Consider the following 19,660-nt stretch of genomic DNA (forward strand, 5'->3'; position numbering starts at 1 on the left):
CTGACAGAGGTGCTTACAGTGATCATCTTTTATTTATTTGCGTAAAACCTTTATCCCAAAAGAAAAAAAAAACTTTAGCTGTAACTGCTTATTATGTGTTAGCTAGAGTTCAGCTACAATTTCTTAGTGTATCTAAATCTGCTAGTGCATATAGCACTCCCTCTCCAGAATAACAGTGCTGCTGTACAAAGGTGCCCCCTGTGCTCCATCATCTAGAGTGGGGGCACTCTAATACAGGAGGTGCACTACAGACAAGCAGGGATTGGCTCAAGCATGTTCAGATCCTAGTCCTAACCCACCTGAGCAATCCCGCCAATCATGGGCAGTGAGGCATTTCCCAGCCCACAGCTGCACAAACACACGCCATGACTAGGCTGTTTATGATTGGCGGTGTGCAGTGACTGCTTCCTGGCGGGTTTGCTCAGGTGGGTTGGGACTAGGATCCGAACACACCTGAGACCATCCATACTGACCAGATCACCAGGTGAAAACAGAGGGAGAAAGCCTAAAAAAGAGAACTAATGCAGCCATTAAGGATTTTACCAATCTGGATCTCATATTTACATACTGCATATATTACATTTTTGCTTTTGGGTTTAATACCACTTTAAGTCCCAACATTGGTAGTACAAAAATCTCATAGTGCTGAGATCCAGTTATCAGAACTAGTTTCCATTTACCTTTGTGGGGCCAAGTAAGATTTATTTTAATTTTTTTAAATAGTATTGTTTTTGTGTAGTTGTTAAAGAGGAAGTAAACCCTGATGGGTTTACTTCCTCTTTGATTCCCTGCAAAGGTAAAGCATAATGGACTACTATGCATCGCATAGTAGTCCATTATGTGTCACTTACCTGACACAGGAGCCAGCAAAGTCACCGCTGTCCCCTGTAGTCCGGAGCCTCTATCTTCTTCTCCATCTCAATGACATCACTCCCGCGCATGCACACGGGAGCCGCCACTCACGGCATATCGCTGTTAACTGTGGCGCGCTCAGTGCGCCTTAATCTAGGCTTACCTGTAGGTCAAAGTGGTTTGTAAGGGTTTACAACCACTTTAAGGTATGCACAAAATGTAGGATATAGAAGAAGTACAAATAGTACAAAAAATAAACCATTGCATGTCATATTGTGACATCATTAACCGCTTGCCAACCAGCGCATGCCGATTTACGTCGGCAGAATGCCACTGGTAGGCAAAAGGGCGTACAGGTATGTCCCCTTTAAGAAGCGGTGCCGCGGCCGTGTAACCGTGGGCCCCACGGACTCGATGTCTGCCGGGTGCTCACGATCGTGTCACAGAGAGGAAGAATGGGGAGATGCTTTTTTAACAAAGCATTTTCCCGTTCTGCCTAGTGACAGGACAGAGATCACTGCTCTGTTATCGAGAGAAGTGATCGCTGTCATGCATGTTGAAGTCCAGCCCCCCCCACAGTTAGAAATCTCCCTAGGACACACTTAACCCCTTTATCACCCCCTAGTGGTTAACCCTTTCACTGCCAGTGTCATTTACCCAGTAATCAATGCATTTTAATAGCACTGATTGCTGTATAATTGACAATGGTCCCAAAATAGTGACAAAAATGTCTGATGTGTCTGCCATAATGTTGCAGTCCTGATAAAAATCGCAGATTGCCGCCATTACTAATAAAAACATTTTTTTAAATAAAAATGCCATAAAACGATCCCCGATTTTGTAGATGCTATAAATTGTGAGGAAACTAATCAATATACACTTTTTGCGTTTTTTTTTTACCAAAAATATGTTGAAGAATACATATCAGCCTAAACTGAGGATTTTTTATTTATTTATAAATATATATATATATTTATTTATTATAGCAAAAAGTAAAAAATATTGTGTTGTTTAACCACTTGCCTACTGGGCACTTAAACACCCCTCCTGTCCAGACCAATTTTCAGCTTTCGGTGCTCTCACACTTTGAATGACAATTACTCAGTCATGCAACACTGTACCCAAATGAATTTTTTGTCCTTTTTTTCCCACAAATAGAGATTTCTTTTGGTGGTATTTGATCACCTCTGGGTTTTTTATTTCTTGCGTTATAAATGAAAAAATAACGAAAATTTTGAAAAAAATTAACGCATTTTTCTTTCTTTCTGTGATAAGATTTAGCAAATTATTAATTTTTCATCATAAATTTTGGCCACAATTTATACTGCTACATATCTTTGGTACAAATAACCCAAATTAGTGGATATTATTTGGTCTTTGTGAAAGCTAGAGAGTCTACAAGCTATGGTGCGAATCACACAAAATTGATCACATCTGATGTACTGGTGGCCGATCTCATTTCTTGTGACTCGAACAAGTCAGGAAAGTACAAATGACCCCTTTTTTGAAAGTAGACATTCCAAGGTATTTAGTAAGAGTAATGGTGAGGTTTTTGATTTTGTAATTTTTTTCCCACAATTCTTTGCAAAATGAAGATTTTTTATTTTATTTAAATTTTTTCCACAAAATTATCATTGTAATAGGTTATTTCTCTCACGTGGCATGTGTATACCACAAATAATGCCCCAAAATAAATTCTGCTATTCCTTCTGAGTATTATGATACCACATGTGTGGGACTTTTCCACAGCCTGGCCACATAGAGAGGCCCAACATACAGGGAGCACCATCACGTGTTCTAGGAGCATAAATTACACATCTAACTTGTTGACTACCTATTACACTTTTGAAGGCCCTGGAGCACCAGGACACGTGACACCGACATGGCACTGATGTCAGATGGCACTGTTACGTCTCACTGATACGTGGCACTGATGACAGATGCCACTAATACGTGGCACTGATGACATGTGACACTGACACAGATGGCACTAATATGTGGCACTGATGTCAGATGGCACTTATATGTGGCACTGATGACACGTGGCACTAATACGTGGCACTGATGACAGATGGAACTAATACGTGGCACTGATGACACGTGGCACTGATACCTGGCATTGATGATACATGACACTGGTAACAGATGGCACGTGACACTGACAGGTGGCACTGATGACAGATGGCACTGATACGTGGCACTGATGACTGATGCCACTAATATGTGGCACTGATGACACGTGACACTGATATGGCACTGATGACACGTGGCACTTATGTGGCACTGATGACACGTGGCACTTATGTGGCACTGATGACAGATGGCACTATGTGGCACTGATGACAGGTGGCACTGATGACAGATGGCACTTATACGTGACACTGGGGATAGATGGCACTGATGACAGGTGGCAGTGGGGGCAGATGGCACTGACAGGTGGCAGTGGGGGCAGATGGCAGTGGTGACAGGTGGCAGTGGGGACAGATGGGCACTGCATTTTTTTTTTTTACACTGACCGTTGCAGAGATGCAGCGGTTCATCTCTCCCTCCTCACACGCTGTCTGTGTGAGGAGGGAGAGCCGGCGATGAGAGGTGATCTCATACATATCATGTTTACATATGAGATCATCTTTCATTGGGCATGCCGATCACGCTGTAAACGGCCGCTGTTATTGGCCTTTTACAGCGATCTGTGACTGGCTGTGTCCAGGGACATCCTCCCGGCAGTTAGCGTCCACGCTGTAGCCGTCTTTTGGCTGTAGTGCGGGCGCGAAGTGGTTAAAAATTGCCTCTCTTTTTTTGTTTATATCACAAAAAATAAAAACCACAGAGGCGATCAAATACCACCAAAAGAAAGCTCTATTTGTGGGAAAAAAAGGACGTAAATTTTGTTTGGGTACAACGTCGCACGCAATTTTCATTTAAAGCAACCCAGTGCTGAATCGCAAAAAGTGCTCAGGTCGGGAAGGGGGTAACATTTTTCTGCGGCTGAAGCGGTTAATAAACACAGGGGCGAAGAAACATAATGGGGATAAAAATTGTTTTGGAAATTTCATCCATGGTGGATTGCTAAATGTGGAGGAACAGGAATGGAACAGGTTAGGTCAGTTTGATATAAGCAACTTAGAAACATTGACAGCAGCATATATAAAATTATATTTACACACTGGCTATACATCCCAATATAGGTGCTCTGTTTGGCTCATTGTTGAATTTGCAGATTTACAAGCTCCCAAACCTGGGTTTCATTGGGGTGGATTTACTAAAACTGGAGAGTGGAAAATCTGGTGCAGCTCTGTATAGAAACCAATCAGCTCCCCGTTTGTTTTTTTTTGTTTTTTTTTTTTTGTTGTTTTTTTTTTTTTGTTAAAGCTTGAACAAGCTGAATTTAGAAGCTGATGACCATATTTTGCACTCTCCGGGTTTAGTAAATCAACCCCAGTGTCCCTTTCTCAGGAAATAAGAGAAGAGCTGTCATATTACAACATAATTAAAATGAATAAACATATCAGTATAAACACTGAGTATCTCCAATATCATAACCTAAAGGAACACTAAACAATACTCTTATTTCCCAAAAAATAATCCATACAAAACACATCCACCACTTAATGACCCTGTAATCTATTTTCATGAATTGTCAACCTCTCTGGCGGTATGATTATTTCAGATTTTAGGTGCTGAAAGCGGTACCATTATTTTGCATGGAAATTTGGTGTTTTATATTGTAGGCCTGTAATTCTTAGAAATAATTCACTTAAATCCATCCAAACAAGAGTCTAATAGACATCCCGGGTATCATAAAATTGGAAATATTAAATCAGAAATTATAATATTTTATATATATATATATATATATATATATATATATATATATATATATATATATATATATAATAAAATAAATAACTATAAATAACTATAACAAATAATAATATAATAATAATAAAAATTATTCAATAATGTAATCAAATCAAAAACACTGAAATGTGCTGAGTTGCAGAATTGTCTCTGTCATTACTTTTAGTGTTTGATGACAAATTTCCCCACAAATTACTATCGCTCAGTTCTGCGAGTGATTCTAATTTATGATCACCGTTTTCTAGCTGGTCTATAACCACTTTTGCTGTAAACGGACATTTTTTGGTTGCTGTGGACAATCTCCAGTTTACTGTCATAAAGAACAGTATTTATAATATAGAACTGCATGCAGGACACTGGACAAACCACTAAGGACAAAGGGGATGTGTAATTATTTGATACAGTACTGTAATCTGTAAGATTACAGTATACTCAATCTATACTGTGTTTTTTACTTTTTGAATTTGGCACCGAACTCCGTCCCCGGGCATCGCAACGCTCACAGGGAACGGAGCTCGACACTGTGACAGATCGAGCGAGACACGGCGGCTCCCAGATCACAGCGGGGAGACATCGCTGCATCCAGGGGACAAGGTAAGTAACCCCATCCATGCATCCAGCAATGCGATCCCAAGTCTGGCTCGGGAATACCGCTTATGGTAATTAAATCTCACCCAGAGCCAGACTCTGGAATACCACCAGGGAGGCTACAAACTGTGTTTTTCTGCCTCCTTGTAATGCCCTCTTTGTGCTCCCAAATCACTCCTTTTCTTACTTCCATTTTACTTCCACTGCTCTATTCACATTACCTATCTCATAGTCCCTAGTCCAGTGATGGCGAACCTTGGCACCACAGATATTTTGGAATTATATTTCCCATGATGCTCAACTACATTGCAGAGTTCATGAGCATCATGAGATTTGTAGTTCCAAAACATCTGGGATGTTCCTACATACAATGGGACCATGGAGAATGAAAAGTGTGATCACAACAGGAAAAACAAAGGCATTTGGAGGAGGCTGAGAGCAAAAGAAGGTACTTTTTTTGAATTGTGCTCATCAAATGCTCGCACTATGCCCATCAAATGCTCCCACTGTGCCATCAAAATCTGTCACTGTGCCCCTTCAAATGCTGTCACTGTGCCCATCAAATGCTCCCACTGTGCCCATCAAATGCTCCCACTGTGCCCATCATATTCTACCACTGGGCCCCCCACTGGGGGTGTCCTCCATGTCCTTGATGTCTTTTCCTATTCTCTCCTCTACGCCTGATAGGCGTCCAATCACAACCCCTGTTGTTTCAGCCAAGTAGACCCAAGCACCTGATTGGCGGAGAGGCGGTTCAGTGTTAGGAAAGCAAATATTCATTTGCTTTTCTAACACAGTTGGGTGAACTGGGAGCACCAACCATGACACTCGCTGTTTACCCTTTTTGACACCTATTAGAGCCTATGTCTCTAATTGGGTGCTTCAAAAACACTGCTGCTGCTGAAATTCTGATGCCTGAAAAAGGGGCGGGGCGCCTGAATAGGGGGTGGCAGCGGAGGCCATGGATAGATTCATGCAATCTATTGGTGATAGAGGGGGTGGCAGGAGAGAGGGGACAGCGCCCATGCACCCTTATGGATGCACTGCCACTGGGGTGAAGAGCTGAAATCACACTCTGAAGAGCTCAGTGAGGAGAGGTCTGACATCTGATTGGAGGGAAGGAACCCCCCACCCCTTCACATATCACACAGAAACTGCAATCTGTCCATGAGCTGGAGATCCCTCCCCTGTCACCATTTTTCTCTTGGTGTCAGGAAAACTTAAAACTTGTCAGAAGTGATTCAGGCTGATAACGGAGGAATAAAGCAGCAGACAAAAGTGACACTTAACTCCCATACACTGCTGAGTTTTTCCTTCAGATTTACCAAAACCATATAATATGAGGTTAAACCTTAGAAGTTTAAATTTATAACCAATCAGGCCGGCCCTTCTACTACATGGTTTTGGTAAATCTGAAGGAAAACTCAGCAGAATAACTGATAGTGTGTATGGGGCTTTAGGGGTTTATTTACTAAAGGAGAGTGCACAATCAGGGTCATAGTATAGAAATACACACGTGTACGCTTTATGGCTATATGTCTATATGCTTCTTTATAAGTATGCGTGCATTTTTTTTTGTCTAAAAATTTTAAATTAAAGATCAGTTTACATCACAGGCAATACTCATGCAATACTCATCGAATATATTGAATATTAATGTATGTATGCATTGACAGATTTATGTTTTAGTTTACATACTTATATTTATTGTTATTACTTTTTATTAAATATGACTTCCAGTAGTTGGCTAGTTACATTATTAGAATTTCATGTCACTCACTTGTCTGTTATTACAAAAATCCTCCCACAAAATTGACATAATCATAGCCATTATCTTACCAGTGAAGTGACTATTATTAATCTGCAGTTAACTTCAACTGTTCAATGTTTGCTGAGCAATTATTCTTTATGAGTTCTGTACATCAATACGTAATATTTAAGTCAGTATAATTTCACAGGACACGCCTTTGCTGGGTTGAATTCCATAGTGTTTAGGCGCTTTGTACACCACCTATTTTAGCGGTATAAATAGATGGCTACAGACACCTGAACTTCACAGTCGATTGATACCTGCACAGGGTAAGTGGCCTTTTCTATGAACTCATCAACTTTTCAGATGATGCTCAACCAAACAAATGCATTTTATTCATACCAAATCTGAACGGGGCTTTCTAGGTTTATTGAGAAATAGCTATTTTTACAAACTTGACTTTGCATGCAACCATTTACACATAAAACTAACATGTACATAAATAATATTATTATTTTTTTGATAATGCACAATGCATTCAGGCATTTATTTTATTATTTTGTGCGTGTATTTATTTTGTATGCATATATATCTATTGTAAACAATAAAAACATTTTTTGGAAAAAAAAATATATCTATCTATATATATATATTTATATTATTGCTTGAGGCATAATATAAAAACAATAAATTAAATTACAAGTCTATAAAATAAAAAAATAAATAAAAAAATGCACCCTAGCCCATGTCTGTTCTAGAGTCAGTGTTGACAGTAATGATTTAATGAGGGGTGTAAACTATTTAACAAGCAGGGATTTACTAATCCTAGCATTTCAAAAACCGCAACACCAGCCAATAAACTAGAAAGAACTAGCTCACAAATGCCACTTAAAGCATAAGGATTTCTTTAACCAGCTTTCAGTTTACAGCGTTCTCATTTTGAAGTTGATTAGACAAGCAATTATTAAAAAGCATATGAATGCATTAGAACACAGATTCCCAGACTATAGGGAAAAAAAAAGTAGCAAGCCAACCAATTACATGAGAATGTTCAGATGTGTAATCTCCAAGTCTGTATAGAACAGTGGGAAGCTAGACGGCTGATTTTGTCTTTTCTTTGATTATGTAATTCATAGCAGCCAACAGATAGGTATTCTTCAATGTTGTGACTAGGCTACAAAACTGTTTTTTTTTTTTACCTTTGTCTTGATCTGTAAGATTAAATGGGATTTGACAACACTTTATATGACAGACAAGTGGTTTTGTAGTAGAACATTTTTTTAAGCTATTTCAGACTGTATTGCAAGAATATAAAAAAATAATTTCAAGACTAGTAAGTAACATTTTGCTTAACAAGTTAAGTCCTTGTTGGCCCTGTCATCTGAATAGTATCAATCATATGGTAGACCTGACATATGGAAGATAGCAATCATATGGTGGTCCTGTCATATAATGCTAATATTTTTGATCCTGAATATTTAGACCTTTTTTATGTAATTCATCTTTTGCTGAGCTGTTAAGTCTTTCATACAATTTTACAAATCTCTTGCCTGACTGTACAGCCTGATCAAAGTCCAAGTTGGAAGTAGTTAGATGCACTAGCAGATTTAGATGAACTTGACTAATTAGAAACTAGAAGAGAAACGATTTAACCTTAAACTGCGTAGAGGGTTCTTTACTGTAAGGGTGATTAGTATGTGGAATTTTCTTGCACAGGCAGTGGTTTTAGCGGGGAGTATCGATAATTCAAAAAAATGATTAGATAAGCACCTTAACGACCACAACATACAAGGATAAACAATGTAATACTGACATATAATCACACACATAGGTTCGACTTGATGGACTTGTGTCTTTTTTCAACCTCTCTTACTATGTAACTATAATTAAAAGATAAACTCCAGCTAACACGTTTTAATCAGATACAGCAATAGTTTTTTTTTTCCGCATTGGAGAAACGTTTTACATAAATAAATAAAAGCTGACCATTATAAGCACCACTGTCAGTTTTTATGTCTGGTGGCAGGTGAAAATGAACTAACTTACTGGCAGAGTCAATGGATGAAAATAAAGGCAAAAAAGCTTAAAATAAGAAACCTAATGCAGCCACCACTTCTAAAAATTGGCACGCTGCAATATAATACATTGTTGTTTTTGGGTTTGCTTCCTCTTTAATCTAACTCCATGCGTACACAATAGGTGAACATGTGTTTGTAATAGAAAATCTCCAGTTATGATTATATTTTAATGGCTTTTAAATGTCAATAACTGATTCAAGTGGAATACAGGAGCCACATTCTCATGCCCTGTGCTCTCCACTAATTCAGAGCATCTTTTTTATTAAGTCTTTAAAATAAAAAGTGTGTGTGTACCACAACTAAACAGATTAAAACTTCTATTCCCCAACTCACTTTTCCAGTTCAGATTTCAGTATAATTATTGTAAATCAACACTGATATCTCTTTTCCACACCCCAAAAATAAATCAAGCCAAGTGATTAAAATGATTCTTAATTTCAGGGAGCTACCCCTAAATAAAAGGGGTGCTGTTCTGCAGTGTGCTAAAGTTTGAAATATTATTGTTGTATGTATTAATATTGTATGTTTTATATAATAGATAATTGTTAATTGTTTTTGTTGTTTATGTTGTGCCTTACTGATTGCAGTATACAAAGTTAATCTACCATTTCTGTCAGCCTTAATTTGCTTAATGTTTCCCTGTTGGGGAGACTTTTGTTCTCTTCCTTTCCTGGTAGCCATCTACATAAGGACAAAAAAAACAAGGGGAACTTCCCAGGGAGTACAGCAATTGTGACCTAACAAAGGCTATGGGTATTCTCCAGCCAGTCAATAATTGTTTAGGGCTGCCCGTGTGTTAAATGGAGGAATTATCCCTCGCTCCCTGTCCTGCTGACCAGCTTTCAGTGATTAAACCTGCAAGAGGTTCTAACTCTTTCACCATACTTCCCAAAACCTGAAGGGACTTCCTTTCCCTTCTTTTCTCTCTGGATGGTTAAATGCAGCAATGTCTTCAATTCAAGCCTATAAAAGTAGGATTGCTTGCTAGGCACTGCATCCAGGTCTAATGAATTTTCCTAACAAGGATTTTGGCAAAGTGGTTGTCAATTTTTTGTTTGATTATGCGCAAGAAAATGGCTCTTGACTCAGCAGTTTTATAAGCCAAGACAAATCCCTGTCCTCCAGTAATATCAGACGGAATGGAAATAGGAGAATCAGAGAAAATCAACCAATCGCTTTACATTTCAATGACAACTCTTCAGTCTAATATAACTGGGGACAGGGTATCTATCTCTCAATATGAAAGTGTTCTTTATGCTGCGTTTGAAAGAAACGAATAATGTAACAAAGGAAATGTAGGCTAAAAAATGCATGTGCCCACAGCCTAAAGATTTTTATCAATTGTTGAATGTGCGCCCCATGCTGCAGCTTAACTAGAGTAAAATTATTCTGATTTATCCACAGGTTTTACTTTACCAGTCCTTAACAGGAATCCATAAACCTTATCTACCACAATGGAAGGAGGTAGGACATTGAATTAGCAAATTATGGCCACATGCATGATTTCTCTTACAGGAAAAGTGTTCTTGTGGCCTTTAGCAGCCAGTCAGTTTATAACTGTCTTTTTTCAACCAAATTATAATACATAACAACACTTTTCATATATAAAGGCCAGTATTTTGGTTTCAGACATTAATTTCTTTTTGTTTTTACTTCTAGCACCAAACCCAACCAAGAAGGTAAAAACATTATAGTTGTTTCATTAAGATTTTTAACATAACATGGGTGCATTTTAGGGTATATAGCCTTAGATCAGAATTTATATAAAGACAATGGAGATATGAAAGCATCGGAAAAGGTTAAAGTACCAAGAGCAAATATTTTAATATATTGCAGCTTACCAATCCTTAGATTGCTGGTTGCATTTGTTTGCTTTTTTTCAGGCTAAGCACATTTTCTGAAAGTACAGATCATTACTTGTTGATCCTACCAGCAAATCTATTGTCCTTGTAATTTATTGTACAGTAAACAAAAATCATGGTTTCAGCCTTTCCAGCTATCTTCTGTAAACCACAGAATGCCTCCTTCCTATACTATAGAGTTGATAAGAAAGGGAGGTGTTTGTAGTTCAATTCAGAGGAGCAGACTAAGGTGACAATGCTGCTCCTCCTTATCTACAGTACAGAAAGTAAGCACTGTCAACCTAATGCCCTGTATGCTCCGTACACACAAGCGGATTTTCCATTGGTTTTTCAGATGGAATTCCGCTCAAGCTTGGCTTGAATACACACGGACACACGAAAGTTCTCTGAACTTTCAACCGTCAAGAATGCGGTGACGTATAACAGTATGACGAGCCAAAAAATGAAGTTCAATGCTTCCGAGCATGTGTCAAATTGTTTCCGAACATGCATAGGAATTTTGTGCGTCGGAATTTGTACAGGCGATCGGCATTTCCTATCTGAACTTTTTCCGACCGAAAAATAGAGAACCTGCTCTCAATCTTTTGCTGGCTGGAATTCTACCAGCAAAAGTCCGATGGAGCATACACATGGCCGGAATTTCTGACCAAAAGCTCACATCGGATTTTTGCTGGCAGAATTTCTGATCGTGTGTATAGGGCTTAAGATAAGGAGTGTGTTACTGGCAGGATCAGCAAGTGGAATTGAAGGAAAAATAATGCAGCTACCACATCTAAAGACTGGTAAGCTGTAATATAATCTTTTTTTTTTTTGTTCTTTGGTTTATATATGCTCTAAGGCAATGTTACAACTTTTTTTTAGTCAAGGCATCCTTTAAAATCACGGCATCCCATTCTAAAATTTTAAAAATTAAACAAATAGTTTTACATAATGCAGCAACATCCACATGCATAGGGCACCCAAATTTATATGTGATTTATTATTCCAAAGCAAACACACCTTTGCACACTGGCACTGATTAGTATTCCAATGTTTCTCTTCTCCCTCAGTTTCTCACACCCACTCAGCTAATGTGACCCCAGTGCTAACAGAGAGGGGCAGGGGAGGGACAAGCAAGGATGTTGTGCTGATGCCCGACGTCCTCTTTATCAACCCAAGGATGTAATTGGTTGTAAGGACACTAGTGGCTAGAAAGTTGTAATCATGCACAATGAAAACCTGTGGCTTTATGTAACTAATAGGTAGGCTTGATCCACCCTACTGGCTTGTATACAAGTTTTGGCCAATTTCTAGGCATTTTTCCAAGGCACCCCTGAAGATACCTGAGGGCACCCCAGTTGAAAAAAGGCTGCTCTAAGGATCCATTTCTAATAATAATGGCAAAGCAGTAAGTTGTACACTATAACAATCACTTCTATCCCTGTTTTCAAATTGAAAATAAGATCTAATGCTCGTAAAATATTAACGCAAACACATACTCTGGGGCATTAGACTGCACTGAATTGTGAAAAGGCATAAGGATCCAGGAGACCATAAAAAACCATAGCAACTTTTACACCTTTTTTAACCTCTCTGAACAATAGCTCTGTAAGCATTAGTATTTTAGCATTTTTTATATAACTCATATTGGTTAACAACTCAAAGATATAAGACACATGATGCACTACCAACTAAAATGCACTTGCAAAGTAGAGATGGTGTTATAGTGTTATATGGCGGCTGCCTTTGAGCTGTTTCATGAGAAAACATTTACTAATATTCATAGCATTAACCAGGAAAGACTTTTTTTCCTGATGTTTAGTGTCTCTTGAACACAATTATGACATTCACAATACATAAGGAATTGCATATAACATGTGTATTATAGCATTGACTAATGAGCCAAATCAATTTATGCATTTTAACATTAAACTTATTTTTGTTAACAGCTCTCTAGCAACACCCAGACTGGAGTAAGTTCTGTTAATTAAATTATAAATTATTGCATACAGTCATATATGAGCAAAAAATAATTTAAATGGAAATTTGTGTTTTTGAACCATATTGTGGTAATTCCATACAATATATATTTTGTTAAAATGTATGACCTCATACAGAAAGCAGTGGGTAGAGGGGGACTCTTTAATGTCTTTTTTTTCTTATTTTTCCATAATAATGTATGTGACAGCATTTCACTGAATCAGTTAGGTCATGAAGATAAATTGACACTATCTGCATTTGCAATTACAAATAAAATAAAAAACTTTAGATGCTCAGTATATAAACATGTTTATTCTGTTTGCTTGCTGATATTGTTTTTTATGTGCTTTACAGGCAGGATGGAGTGATGCAAGCCAAGACCAGAGTTTGAGCAGCAATCAACAAAGCCAGACCAGTGCTCAGCAGAGCAGTGCTAGCGATACAACTCAAGCCAGCGGTCAGCAGAGCAGCAGCCAGACCAGTGGTCAAACCCAAACCAGTGGTCAGCAGGGCAGCTGTCTGACCAGTGGTCAGCAGAGCCAGAGCAGTAGCCAAACTACCAGTGGTCAGCAAAGTCAGACCAGTGGGCAAAACCAAACTAGTGGCCAGCAGAGCCAGACCAGTGGCCAGCAGAGCCAGACCAGTGGCCAGCAGAGCCAGACCAGTGGCCAGCAGAGCCAGACAAGTGGCCAGCAGAGCCAGACCAGTGATCAAACTCAAGCCTCTGGTCAGCAGAGCCAAGCTAGTGGCCAACAAACCCAGGTAGATAAAAATCAGAGCAGTGGACAGCAAACTGGTGGATCTCAACAAGGAAGTGGATGGGCAAGCACCTGCAGCATCGGCAGCAGCAGCACCGGTAGCACCGGCAGCGGCAGCAGCAGCACCGGCAGCGGCAGCAGCAGCAACCAGGCTGGAGGTCAGCAGACTCAGGGCAATAGTGGAAGTCAACAAGGAGGGCAAAGTCAGGACCAGTCATCTTCTTATTACTTTAGGCAAGGAAGAGATAAGCCACAGTAAACCTGATGAATAATGAAATCTCTGAATTAATCTAATGTCAGTTATTCTTCTTCCTGTATAACCTTTAGACTTAGTAAAATTAATGGCAAATCATATAAATAAAATCATATTATCTCAGCAGCTACAAAGTTTTCAGTGTGTATTTCTTTCTATAATAACCTAATAGATTGATTTATCCCAATATATTATTTTTAATTAAAGACTTCTTTCAAAACCTACCAATTATATGACCATGGCTAAATCTGTAATAATTAATAAAGATTACAATAAATGTAAAATATTTCAAAATCTGACAAAGGATAGATATAAAAATATTAGGCAAATTATTTGGCCTAATTTGGTTTACTTACCTGTTGGAGGGGAATATATATATATATATATATATATATATATATATATATATATATATATATATATATATACACACACACACACACACACACACACACACACACACACACACACACACACACACACACTATCTCACAGTACATTTTTGGTAAATATTTTATTATATCTTTTCATGTGACAACACTGAAGAAATAACACTTTTTTACAATGTAATGTATTGAGTGTACAGCTGGTATAACAGTGTAAATTTGCTGTCCCCTCAAAATAACTCAACAAACAGCCATAATGTCTAAAGCACTGGCAACAAAAGTGAGTACATTCCTATGTGAAAATGTCCAAATTGTTCCCAAAGTGTCAATATTTTGTGTAGCCACCATTATTTTTCAGCACTGCCTTTACCCTCTTGGGCATGGAGTTCACCTGAGCTTCACAGGTTGCCACTGGAGTCCTCTTCCACTCCTCCATGATGACATCACTGGGTTAGTGGATGATAGAGACCTTGCATTCCTACACCTTGTGATCCTAAAACCTATTGTCCCACAGATGCTCAATAGGGTTTAGGGCTGGAGCCATTCTTGGCTGGTCCAGCTTCTTTAACAAGGCAGTGGTCATCTTGGCGGTGTGTTTGGGGTCATTATCATGTTGGAATACTGCCCTGCAGCCCAGTATCATGCTCTGCTTCAATATGTCACGATACATGTTGACATTCATTGTTCCCTCAATGAACTGTAGCTCCCCAGTATCGGCAGCCCTCATGCAACCCTACACCATGACACTCCCACCACCATGCTTGAGTGTAAGCAAGGCACACTTGTTTTTGTACTCCTTACCTGGTTGCCGCCACACACACTTGACACCATCTGAACCCAATAAGTTTATCTTGGTCGCATCAGACCACAGGACATGGTTCCAGTAATCCATCATCTTTAGAAGAGGTTTCCTTCTGGGATGACAGCCATGTAAACCAATTTGATGCAGTGTGCGACGTATAGTCTGAGCACTGACAGGTTGACCCCCCACCCCTTCAACCTCTGCAACAATGCTGTTAGCACTCATATGTCTATTTCCCAAATTTTGGATATGACGCTGAACATGCGCACTCAACTTCTTCGGTCTACTATGATGATGCCTGTTCTGAGTAGAACCTGTGCTGTTAAACCACTGTATGGTCTTGGCCACCGTGCTGCAGCTCAGTTTCAGAGTCTTGTCAAGCTTCTTATAGCCTAGGTCATCTTTATGTAGAGCAACATTTCTTTTTTTCAGATCCTCTGAGAGTTCTTTGCCATGTTGAACTTCCAGTGACCAGTATGAGCAAATGAAAGCGGTAACACCAAATTTAACACACCTGCTCTCCATTCCTGACCTTGTAACACTAACGAGGCACATGACACCTTAGAGGAAAAATAGCTAATTCGGCCCAATTTGGGCATTTCCACTTAGGGGTTTACTCACTTTTGTTGCCAGCGCTTTAGACATGGCTGTGTGTTGAGTTATTTTGAGGGGCAAGCAAATTTACACTGTTATACAAGCTGTACGTTCTGTGTCTAGAGGCAACAGTGCTGGTCGTGGATACGGTGCATCCTCATCAGCATGTGGCCGTGGGACACGCTTGTCCTTTTTTACGGCAGCTGGCCGTGTTGAGCCACAACATGCCGAAGACTTGGTAGAGTAGATGACAAAGCCGTCTTCATCCTCCTCATACTCTCTCACCCAGGCTCAGGGTACTTTGTCTGGCAATGCAGCTGCCAACGTGGCCTCTTCCCTCGGCTCAATGGCATCAGTCACTCCTTCCCTAGCCCCACCATGTCTGCCTGAGGAGTCTCCCGTACTGTTTGACCACAGTGTTGTGTACATGCTCCAGGAGGATGCCCAGCATTTTGAAGGCTCTGATGATGGTAACCAGCTAGAGGAAGGCAGTAACGTGAATCCAGAGAGAGGAGGTGTCCAAGAAGGACAGGAATCTGGCAGTCATGTTCCCCCAGCTGCAGCATACTGCTAGGTTTGCTCCAGTGATGAGGAGGGAGGGGATGATGAGGTCACTGACTCCATGTGGGTACCTGATAGGAGAGAGGAGGAGGAGGAGACAGATCTCCAACGAGTCATGATGCCCTCCAGGTTCCAGCTTAAGGGCAGCACACCGCCTGCATCACACCGCCGAGCTCCGCATGTGCAGGGCGCTGCTGTCTCTGTGCATTATTCCAAAAGTTTTTTGGCGTGGGCCTTTTTTGAGACGAGTGCATCAGATCACACCGCTGCTATTTGCAACATATGTCTCAAGCCTATCTCGCGTTGCCAAAACATCAGCCGCTTGGGCACCACATGCTTGACCAGACATATATCAACCTGCCATGCAGTTAATTGGCAAGCGTACCTAAAAGACCCACACCAAAGAACAAAGCGGACCTCTCCTTGCTCCTCATCAGCTGGAATCTCCAACCCAACTATACCTTCTGTCCTCTCTGAAACCAGCACTGAGAGGAATGAAGGTGTAGAATTAGGTGTGTCACAGCCAAGTACTTGCGGGCAATCCGTTATCAGTACACCAACGTCAGATTGTACCAGGCAAATTTCCCCTCCCCAGCTGCTGCTCCGCCGAAAGAAGTTCACTCCCAGCCATCTATATGCCCAATAGTTGAATGCTAGCTTGGCTAAATTGATAGCACTTCAACTTCTGCCTTTTCATTTGGTAGACTCTGCCCCCTTCCGTGAGTTTGTGGAATGTGCGGTTCCTCAGTGACAGGTTCCCAAATGCCACTTTTTCTCACGGAAGGCAATTCCAGCTCTCTACTGGAATGTGGAAGGCAATGTCTTGGCCTCGCTGGACAGGGCGGTCAGCGGTAAGGTGTATATTACCACTGACTCATGGTCCAGCAGGCATGGACAGGGATGTTACCTATCTTTCACGGCGTATTGGGTGACTCTGCTGGCAGCTGGGAAGGATGCAGGACAAGGTGCAGTAGTGTTGGAGGTTGTTCCGCCACCACGCCTCCAAAATGCTACTAATGGTGACACACCTCTCTCCTCCACCCCTCCTCTTCTTCTTCCTTCATGGCCTCTTCCTGTGCTTTGTCCTCGGAACCAGTGGTACTCCATAGGTTTGCTTGGGGGACAGGAGCCACACTGGGGCAGAGATTCTGTCAGCTCTGCAGGGTCAGGCTGAGAGGTGGTTGATGCCACGCCAGCTTAAGCCAGGAATGGCGGTTTGTGACAATGGAACCAAACTCCTCTCTGCCCTCCGACAGGGACAACTGACCCATGTGGCCTGTTTGGCTCACGTCCTTAACTTGGTGGTGCAGCGGTTCTTGGGTAGGTACCCGGGCTTACAGGAGGCAGGCCAGGAAAGTCTGTGTGCATTTCCACTGTTCATATAATGCCAGTGCTCGGCTGGCTGAGCTCCAAAAGGAATTTAACCTGCCCAAGAACCACCTAATCTGTGACATGCCCACCAGGTGGAACTCAATGTTGGCCATGCTGCACACGCAGCTCAGGGCCATCAATGAGTACCTGTGCGACTATGGCACAAAGACAGGGTCAGGAGAGCTTGTTTTTTTCCCTACGCAAGTGGGCCATAATCAGGGATGCATGCACTGTCCTGTCACCATTTGAGGAGGCCTCGAGGATGGTGAGCAGTGACAGTGCATGCATCAGTGACACTGTACCTCTTATGCACCTGTTGGAGCACAAGCCGCATGAAATAATTGACAGGGCACTTGAGGCAGAACAGAGGCAGGAAGAGGAGGACTTCCTTACCTCTCATAGCCCCCTTTATCCAGACAGTGTTCTTGCTGGCCCACCGATCACACAGGAAGAGGAGGAGGAGGGTTGTGTCAGCATGGAGGTGGAGCCTAGAACTCATCAGTAGCAGTCTTTAAGGTATAATTTACAGTCAGAAGAAACCCATGGACTTGGCTGGGAGGAGGTGGCTGCGGATCATGTCATCCTTAGTGACCCAGAGGACTCCGGACTGAATGTCTCAGCTAACCTACGCTGCATGGCCTCCCTGATCCTGCAAAGCCTGTGGAATGATCCTCGTATTCGTTGGATCAAGGAGAGGGTTACAAGGGTAAGGTTGTGGACCTTATCTTGTCGTCGCAGAGGGAGCAGAGGATGAAACATCTTCGGGAGGCCTTGCAGAAAGGTCTGTGCAACGCGTTCTGGGAGGTTACAGGGAGACTGGGAGGTTACAAATTCCTGGTCCTGGACAACATGTTGCTGAGGCTTCGATCAGTCACAGGGACATGTAATTACAATTCTTGATCTAATATTTCACAGCAGGGCCTATTCCTGCACCCACCAAGAGTAACTGTGAGGGCTTACAGTGTTGTAGCAACACCACCACCAAAGGCCCAATTTTTCTGCCCCTGTTCAACAGGTGCATTTAATTACAATACTTGATATAATATTTCACAGCAGGGCCCATTCCAGCGCCCAGCAAAAGTAACTGTGAGGACTTACAGTGTTGTGGCACCAGCAGCAGCACCACCACCACCAAAGGGCCAATTTTTCTACCACTGTTCAACAATGGCATGTAATTACAATTCTTGATATAATATTTCACATCAGGGCATTCCGGCTCCCACCAAGAGTAACTGTGAGGGCTTACAGTGTTGTGGCAACACCAACACCTAAGGCCCAAATTTCTGCAGAGTATATAGGGCAGGCCCCTACTTTCAAACATCCAACTTACAAACGACTCCTACTTGCAAACGGAAGGAGACAACAGGAAGTGAGATGAAATCTACCCCTGGGAAGGGAAATTCCCTCCTGTAAGAGTTAATATGGGAAAAACGTGTCTCCACTCCACTGATGCTTTATCACCAATCCTTGTTTAACCACATCAATACAGTGCACTTACACCCCCTTCCTGACCAGACCAATTTTCAGCTTTCAGCGCTCTCACAGTTTGAATGACAATTACTCAGTCATCCAACACTGTACCCATATGAAACTTGCGTCCTTTTTTCCACACAAATAGAGCTTTCTTTTAGTGGTATTTAATCACTAGTGGGTTTTTTATTTTTTGTGCTATAAATAAAATAAAACGTAAATTTTGTGAAAAAAATGCATTTTTCTTTGTTTCTGTCATAAATATTTGCTAATTAGTAATTTTTCTTCATAAATTTTGGCCAAAATTTATACTGTTACCTATCTTTGGTAAAAATAACCCACATTAGTGTATATTATTGGGTCTTTGTGAAAGTTATAGAGTCTACAAACTATGGTGCCAGTCGCTGAAAATTGATCACATCTGATCAGGCCTTCAGTACATCAGGTGTATCTCATTTCTTGAGACACTAACAAGTCAGGAAAGTACAAATACCCCCCAACTGACCCCTTTTTAC

General features: G+C 41.0%; 1 protein-coding gene across 1 annotated transcript; it reads left to right on the forward strand.

Moving 5' to 3' along the window:
- The first annotated feature begins 7,323 nt into the window (after nucleotides 1–7,323).
- LOC143943238 (uncharacterized) lies at nucleotides 7,324–14,095 on the forward strand. The gene is made up of 5 exons (XM_077464877.1): nucleotides 7,324–7,380; nucleotides 10,534–10,593; nucleotides 10,789–10,808; nucleotides 12,920–12,943; nucleotides 13,305–14,095. The coding sequence occupies exons 2-5, from the start codon at nucleotides 10,584–10,586 to the stop codon at nucleotides 13,965–13,967; spliced, it is 717 nt and encodes a 238-aa protein (XP_077321003.1). The 5' UTR covers nucleotides 7,324–7,380; nucleotides 10,534–10,583; the 3' UTR covers nucleotides 13,968–14,095.
- The last annotated feature ends 5,565 nt before the right edge of the window (nucleotides 14,096–19,660 follow it).

The sequence above is a fragment of the Lithobates pipiens genome, unplaced genomic scaffold (genome assembly GCF_037356315.1).
Source record: "Lithobates pipiens isolate NorthernLeopardFrog02 unplaced genomic scaffold, aLitPip1_a1.2 Scaffold_30, whole genome shotgun sequence".
Taxonomy (NCBI): Eukaryota; Metazoa; Chordata; class Amphibia; order Anura; family Ranidae; genus Lithobates; species Lithobates pipiens.

Excerpts from the sequence above, each read along its gene's own strand:
- LOC143943238 (XM_077464877.1), top strand. Across the intron at positions 10,809-12,919 it reads CACCAAACCCAACCAAGAAG|CTCTCTAGCAACACCCAGAC; the intron begins GTAAAAACATTA and ends TTTTGTTAACAG. Across the intron at positions 12,944-13,304 it reads CTAGCAACACCCAGACTGGA|GCAGGATGGAGTGATGCAAG; the intron begins GTAAGTTCTGTT and ends TGTGCTTTACAG.